This window comes from Amphiura filiformis, chromosome 7 (assembly GCF_039555335.1).
Source record: "Amphiura filiformis chromosome 7, Afil_fr2py, whole genome shotgun sequence".
Taxonomy (NCBI): Eukaryota; Metazoa; Echinodermata; class Ophiuroidea; order Amphilepidida; family Amphiuridae; genus Amphiura; species Amphiura filiformis.
This window is the reverse complement of record NC_092634.1, coordinates 44,551,604-44,560,113: the sequence shown is the minus strand read 5'-3', so window position 1 is coordinate 44,560,113 and position 8,510 is coordinate 44,551,604. Positions and strand designations below refer to the sequence as shown.

The 8,510-nt window shown below is 37.0% G+C and overlaps 1 protein-coding gene across 1 annotated transcript in view; it reads right to left on the bottom strand.

Moving 5' to 3' along the window:
• Positions 1 to 1,283: 1,283 nt before the first annotated feature.
• LOC140157211 (uncharacterized) overlaps positions 1,284 to 8,510 on the bottom strand; it is a 32,671-nt gene continuing 25,444 nt past the window's right edge. The window contains exons 6-10 of the mRNA XM_072180329.1: positions 5,505 to 5,603; positions 4,469 to 4,635; positions 3,779 to 3,896; positions 3,088 to 3,205; positions 1,284 to 1,479 (exon numbers count right to left, since the gene is read on the bottom strand). Coding sequence (XP_072036430.1) covers positions 1,379 to 1,479; positions 3,088 to 3,205; positions 3,779 to 3,896; positions 4,469 to 4,635; positions 5,505 to 5,603 — 603 coding nt within the window. The 3' untranslated portion in view covers positions 1,284 to 1,378. The remainder of the gene's footprint in view (positions 1,480 to 3,087; positions 3,206 to 3,778; positions 3,897 to 4,468; positions 4,636 to 5,504; positions 5,604 to 8,510) is intronic.

Genomic DNA, 8,510 nt, shown 5'->3' with positions numbered 1-8,510 from the left:
TTACCGACTATAAAATGGGCTGTTTTTACTCGATCCAAGGTCATAAAAAGCAAATTAAAGATCACTTGAGTGAAATGTAAAACAGATTTCACCATTTCATAGAAGTTTTGAAGATGCGTAAATGAGTGTGTAACGTAGCTCACAGTAACGTAGTTCACTGGTTTTTAATGTTTTTAATGTGATTTGCGAACGTTAGAATGTTATGTCGATTAATTCTAATATAAATGGGGTTGGACCACTGGTAGCTTTCACATATTATTAGGAAGTACGTGTAATACAAGTGCATACTATAGAATCCTGGTAACGTAGCTCACCAATCTTAACATGGTCGGTCGAAATTTCAATGTTTACAACATTTCTGTGCCAAAAATGCTACAGCATCACGATTTTTACTGTGATTTTTAAAAACCTATGAGTGTTTCCTTTCAAAAACTGCAAATTACATTGATACCTCTGTTTTATTTCTTTCCAATAACGTGTGTTAAAAAGGGTAACGAGCTCACAGCGCTTTTGGTGGAAAGTGCAATTTATTTTAGAATTACACAAAGACATTTTAATCACTAAAAAATAATGTTGATAAACAATATGATGGTGCGTTATCTAATTAAAAACAACAAATATGTAAAGAAATCGCATTTATTCAAAGAAAATATTTAGGGTTAGATGTGACACTTGAGCTGTGGAAACACATTTTTAGCGATTTTTGAGTCTTTGCAAGGGTTAATCAGGCTGAAGAAAGCATTTAAAGTATGGAAAACTATATATGTCCGTGTAGATCTCGTTGAGTTCTACCAGAAAAACAACATATTTGATGCCCTAAATGCTCGACAAAGTTTTTGTGGACCAAAGAATGGAAAAAAGGCTATTGGCACCGGATTTTGTAGAATGAGCGATAAGCGGTAATTAAAACATGCATTTGACAGCCATACACACACACTCAGCACACAATTTGCGGTTAGAACCTTGTTTTGAGATGACCGTGCGATCTGCGAATAAAGAGTTAAAAAAAACGCTTTAATACCATTCAGTAAATGTTTTGGAAAATCTGATGCAAAACATTCTAATAATGTTATGAAGTGTCGACAAAATATTTGCAAAAATATTTGCTGCAAAATATTTTGCAATAACATTTCCAAACATTGTTGCCGTGTCTTTTTGCACATAAAACGTTTTAAAATATTGTGTTAATGACCTTTATATAACCCGACATTTAAATGTTAATATTAAAATGTTTTAACCAAAACTAAAACGTGTTTATAACAGGTTTATAATGTTTAAAAACATTTTTGTGTTTGCTGGGATATAGTGGCTGTAAAATTTGTAATTATGCCACTGGGTGGCACTGGTTACATAGCAAGTAAATTGTTTTCTAACTTGGTTATAAATCATCCCTTATTTTTTGTGCTTTCCATTGCTGCTTGGTTCCAACTTCATTGATCAGTGATCCTGGGATTTCAATATCAGCCTGCCATGGCATATCTAGAACACAAACAATAGAAATAAACAATTACCATATTGCTTGTAATAAGTGCCTGGGGGCATGCAATTTTTTGAGAGGGGGGCATTTACTTGAAGCAAATTTTGAGTGTATCACACTCACTTTTGGCTTGTTTCCGTATTCAAATCCAATTACCATATTATCACAGTAAATACTACGAAATAACATCTGTAAGAGCATTTTACTCCATCAAAAATGAAGATTTTTGTATCAGGAAAGATTATATTTTTTGCTAAAGCAGTACAAGGAAAAACATGGTAGTTTGGTGGTCATGCACAGTTCTATGGGCGGCCAGTGTGATACACAATTTTGCTTCTAGAATTCAAACCACTAAAGCTAAAGCAGTTTTACTCAAAACATGGAATCAGAATGTTTGGGTGATGAGCCTCCATATGAAGTAGAAAACTCTGAAATGTGTTACTGTTATAATTGAAGACCGAATTAAAAAGACTAGTTTGCGTCTGACGTCCTGTCAACCAGACCAGGTCAGCAACCAATCACACCGCGCCGTTGCCCTGACGTCAGACGCAAACTAGTCTTTTTAATTCGGTCTTCAATTATACAACTGAACTGCCCACCTTTATGCTGAAAAGTCATTTTCAATGATTCTGTTGAACATATTGCATGTCCATGACGACTTTGGCAGATATAACTTTTTTTGCACTTATCTAGAATTTTTGGGCATAAGCATGGTCTGCAAGGAATCTAATTTGGTTGTCATGCCTGTCATATGCCAAATGTGATCTTGAGAGAGATAATATACTGCAAAAGTTCTAATTTTTGCGCATGTGGTTTTTTACGCTTTTGAACTACTTTGCTTGTTTTAAAATTTGTGATTTTGAGTTTTTTTACCTAGACCTTTTAACCTTAACGCCCTTGCTGCTTTTTTAGTCATCAAACCTATCTGTTTTTGTGGCGGGGGGATGGACAGAAGAAAGAGGATCAAGAGAAAAGTGTCTTTATCCCATCTCTGTGCGGTTTTGAACCGCCGATCCCTAAAGTGCCAAATACAAGACCAGAGATAACAAACCACAGGCATTGACTTGGCCTACCAGTGTTTTTTTGTGTGTATACATCTGCTTGGATTATTGTGCAATCACATCACATGGGATGCTTTGGGCTGCAGTATTTTGCTGTGCTCTGTGATTTTGTAGGATTCAGCAAGGTTAGGGTTAAAGAATTAACAACTTTTCATTTTCGCAGTTTCTACATTGAGCGCAAAACTGCAAACATTAATGTTTTCGTAAAAATGGCCACTTTTACAGAAGTTAACTGAAACCATTTCGGAGAATACATTGCATCAGAGATGATACCTTACACTTCCCAGAATCCTTTGCAACATAATAAATCAGTTCATTTCATCAAATGACACTCCCATTACTTTGAGCAGGTTCCCTTTGTTTTCATTTTGAGAATAACTGTTCAAACATAAAACAAACATATTTTACTTTGTGCTTTGTTCATTGAGGTACATGAATTTGTCACTATCGACCCATGTTACACTAGATAGCACATCAGTACAGGAAATTGAAATGAGAGAAATGCATTATGGGAAGTGTAAGCTATCTTCTCTGACATTACACACTTACTTTGAGTATGATGAGGATGCAGCCCATTGTCATAGAGACTTATCACATCCTCCATTTTACTTAAAACCATCTCCCTTGTGATATAGCCTTGTTGAGATGGGTCCATCATGTCATATAGCTGTAAGACAAATGAATACACACACTTATGGAAATGATGTTTTTGTGATTATGTGACATTTCAACTTCGCAATGTAATCACTACTTGTACAGTTCCGCTATTAATATTATGTACTATTTGCAATGAGAGCCTCGAACTGACATCATATGAAAGGAATAATTACATAACTTTACACACAATGTAATATGACTGGTTCGATTCTCATTCATGTGTGCTGCCAGTTCGAGGCTCACATATTGTGCATAATGGCGGAACCATGCAAGTAGTGAATATAAGAATCTTCCAATTTACCAATTGGTCATTTTTTTGTACTTTGCTGAATGAGCATTTTGACCAGCATAAATTCGACCTGAAAGAGGACTTATGACAATTGGACTGTCCAGGTTGGCTACGTGCCTTACACCCGTATCATACAAAGCAATTTTAGAAGTCTCTAGCATACCCTAGCATCAAATCTTAGCCAGTTGCCTTCGGTAGCCACAACTGAATCCTGGCAACATATAGCTACATATAGACTAATAGGCTGTTCCCATAGTAACCTCTTTCCCAGGAACAGCATAATATCAAACTTACCTGTGAGCCTACTGGTCGTGACCCGCCTACAGCTCGATATCTCAGGAGAAATTGTTCCTTTGTCATTTTTGGAGCTTTATCATTGCTTAGTTTGTTGATAACATGTTCTATTAATATTCTGAAAGAATAAAGAATGTAACAGTCAATGCCAGTTAGTAACATCAGGCACACAATTTACTAAACAATACATAGATTGTTTCATACCAGGGATGAAATTGTGCCAAATCCAGACCATTATTAAACACATTTGTATTTTTCCTAAATTTGGTATACTTTCAGGATCTGTTTTCCCAAATCCCAATTGCATGTCCTTAACCAAGCCAACCAAACAAGAACTCCCTTCATGTCTTTCACTCACTTGATATGATATTGGTTTTGTTAGTGTTTCTACACTTACTTGATGATCTCTGTGCCCATTCTTGAGAACTCATACCATCCCCTATTCGATGGACCGTAGCTTATGATTTTCACCTTTTCAGTAAATCCCATAAGCCTTTGCTGGTAGACCTGAGATGTCATCATTTGACGTCATGCCGATGTACACATCATTTAGCGAATGCTGCTACTGCGTTTTTGAAAGCCATGAAGTGCGCAGTAACAATGTGCGCATCGACCTGACGACCCGCAAAGGCTTATAGGATTTACTAAAAAAGTCAATTGGTAAGTTTTTCAGAGTTTCTATGTACTCACCTGATGACCTCTGTACCCATTCTTGAGAACTCATACTCCTCACTATTTGATGGATCATAGCTTATGATATTGGCAAGGTTTTTCAGTGTTTCTATTGATAATTTTGGAAGAACTTCTTCATCACAGGATAGAAAATTGTCACCATCGGTGTCTAGAATGGCAAAAATCTGGAGGAAAAAGCAGAGACATAACTTGTTACAGGCCTACATATTCATTCACATCGTCATACCTGCCACTTGATAGAAGAATAAGTTAAAATATCTCTAATATGTACATACAAGTTTATGCCCTGGCTTTATTCCACAGAAAATACAATGTGCACCATAGGGCTACATGTAGATTGATCCCAACAGTTTATTGAAGAGACTGCATTATGGTATGGTAAATGATAAATGCATGCAGGAATCTATAGCTACATCAAATAACTGCTGTCAATAACAGAAATTTAGCATTTTTCTCAATAGGCCTATATATATTGGTGGTAGGGAAATTAGACTAGTTGTGCAGGAAAGAGTGCATGGTAAAGCCCCCATGCACACATGTGATTCAGGGGAGTCTGGCCTAAACGTCAAGGAAAAAGAGATAGCACTTTGGGTTGTGACCCCATGGAGGGGGGTTGCACTTGAATATGAAAGTTACGGACATGTGCCTACCGGAGTATGACACTAGGGGTCTATCAGTGTCAATTTTTGTCAAAAAAAGGGGTCATTCATTGGCGGCTCCAAAAATGTGCACAAATTTGCCATTGTAAAGCTAGCATTGCTACAAAAACATAGAAATTGTTCCAAATGGGCGCAAAGCACACAAAACAGTCACAGATTTGGTGTAATTTTCTAAAAAAAGGGAGTCATTAGGTGTAAATTGATGAAAAAGGGGGTCATTGGGTGGCAGATTTGCTAACAAAAGGGGTCTATTGACATGCACATGATGCATGCGAATATATGTGAGTGCCCTCCAGGTTGTGACCATTGCTCCGGCATGACCTTCATTACCTCACCTACATACAAGCCACTAAAATAAAGGAATTGGCACCTACCTGTTTATTTTGGTGTAGGTCTTGCTGTTTAGATGATTTACCCTTTGCCATCTCAGTATCTATTGCATTATTTATCACTTCATTATCTTCATCCTCTTTCTAAAACATAAAATGATAACATTATAAAAAGAAGTTTAAAGTTTTGATACAAAACAATAGCTCCAATTTAAGTGTCAGTAAAATCAAATACACAACTCAATTTTCAAAAATACCTCCTTTGGCCTCCATACATAAACTTGAGTGTATTTGCCTGCATATTAAGCCAACAACAATATCTTTGCATATTTGATGTGCACTCTTCCATAACTTCCCCTGACCCTGCTGACCTTTCTTGGTCCTGCAGGTGTGGACAATAATGGCACAACTGCAGAATAGTGTACCTGAATAAATGGAGCTATATGTTATGTAGTTGTCCAATCTTTCTTCTGATCATTTGATTATTATCATTATTATTATCATTATTATTATTATCAGATATTTGTAGCAAAATCTACAAATATCTGATAATGATAATAATCAAACATAAAAGAAAAGGGATGCCATTTGCTTAGCTGTCTAACCAGGTGTCTGAATTAAACACCCTTAATTAGACATTTAGCAGTGTTTGCAACATTACCTGAATAGATACTGACCAACCACCAACAGGCAATGGGCCAGCATTACCATATTAAAGCTATATTGTAAAACATCTTCTCCACAAAATGTTAGTTTTTACTGAGGCAAAAAAAGCAAAAACAATTGTACTTTAATTCCAGTGCCCATGTCACCAATCCGTGTCACTCCTTCGATCATGACTGAGGTCAGGCCTGTTGATGTGTTATGACCATCCCGTACACCCTCCCCATGACGTCATCCCAATGACATAGTTCACTAACCTCAATTAAACAATCATAGTACAAAACTAGAAGGCTATATATTTGTACACAAATACGGCTATACCCGCATGTTATCGGTTTACACAAACTTACAGTCCTTATTTGCTGAAGACTTAGGTTGCTGTTGTCAGTCTCTCAAATTCACAGTGAAGCTATGCAATTTGATGGATTGAAATTCACAATACGCAATTTGATTAGGGGAAAGCTATTCCAGAGGGAGTGTGTAAATTAAATGGAACAGCCATTTCAGAGGGAGTATGTAAATCAAATGGAACAGCTATTTTGGGACCATTTCAGAGAGAGTATGTAAATTAAATGGAACAGCCAAAGGTATGTAATTTAAATGGAACGCTTCACACATAGTATTTCCAATCACCATATATAATTATTATAATACGCTATTGAAATTCACAATATGCAATTTGATTAGGGGAAAGCTATTCCAAAGGGAGTATGTAAATTAGGCCAAAAAAAAAAAAAAAAAAAAGGTTTGTCTCACGAACCCGCCCGCATAAATATTTAAATGCGTTCCCCCGCGTTTGTCTCCGCCCGGACCGCCTTTTTAAAGGTTTTTTTTTTTCCCCCCGATTTTTCCGGTTCCCGATAGTTCGACCAACGTAGTAAAAATGAATTCCTCAATGTCAGAAAACCATCGAAAATGTCAGGCAGCGCGTATGCCATTAGTGTTGCAGATAGCCCATAACCCACACCGTAGCCTCAGTCTCGCTAGTTTCACGCCATCCTTGCAACGGCACGGAGCGTAAAGCCGACGAAGCAAAGTGGATGCAATATAAAAGGACTTAGCCTACGGAGAACTCTGCGATCGAAAGTGAAGCCATGTTGTTTTCATAAATTTTGTATCTTTTGTAGCTGTTTTTTAACGAATTTTTTACCGCTTATTTCAACATGATTGTTCAGATTCAGATAGTTAAAACAGGGGGACTGTGCTGAGGAATTGGGCACTGCATCGGTGCGCCGCGCCGATTCGGTTACTCTGAATGCCCTAAAAAATGAGTTGGTGTCGGGGCGAAGCTGTAACCCGTATTTTCCGGCTATGGAAACATCAAATCTCGCTCATACCAACATTTGTATCGTAACTTTGTATTTTGCACTGATTTTTAATAGTGATCAGCTCTAGGAAGGCAAATAAAATACAGTTACAGAATATTAACATTGTAAATTTGTTGCTTCTCTTTCATTGTAAGACCACTTGTAGTTTTCCAATACCTGTCTTGTGATTTTCATTTGTCTCAGGCTAAAAAACCCAAAAACAAAAAAACCGCATTAGCATAGCTTCTAAACCAAAAAAAAAAAAAAAAAAAAAAAAAAAGCATAGCACTTAGCTTTTTTGGCAAATGTTCGTGAGACAAACCTTTTTTTTTTTTTTTTTGGCCTTAAATGGAACAGCCATTTCAGAGGGAGTATGTAAATTAAATGGAACAGCCTATTTTGTGGCCATTCCAGAGGGAGTGTGTAAATTAAATGGAACAGCTATTTTGGGACCATTTCAGAGAGAGTATGTAAATTAAATGGAACAGCCAAAGGTATGTAATTTAAATGGTAGTCTTAACGCTTCACACATAGTATTTCCAATCACCATCTATAATTATTATAATACGCTATTGAAATTCACAATATGCAATTTGATTAGGGGAAAGCTATTCCAGAGGGAGTACGTAAATTAAATGGAACAGCCATTTCAGAGGGAGTATGTAAATTAAATGGAACAGCCTATTTTGTGGCCGTTCCAGAGGGAGTATGTAAATTAAATAGAACAGCCAATGGGTATGTAATTTAACTGGAACAGCCGTAACGTTTATGTTATCTATATAATAATACGCTATTCTCTGTCTGTCTGTCTGTCTGTCTGTCTGTCTGTCTGTCTGTGACTGCTAATGTGAGGCCGTTGTAGGCCGTACGGGGCCCAAACTTGGTGGGTGGGTGCAGCTTGGTATGAGGAAGAACGAGTTTATATTTTTTCAGGTCAAAGGTCAAGGACGGGGGCAAGTTCAATTGAAGTCTAATTTCAAATACTTTGAATGGCAAATCTAGCCATGCCATTGTGTTGACCTTGGACTATCAAACAAAAGTTTCCACGGTTACCTTTTCGTCAGACCAACGGTTAAGAGGT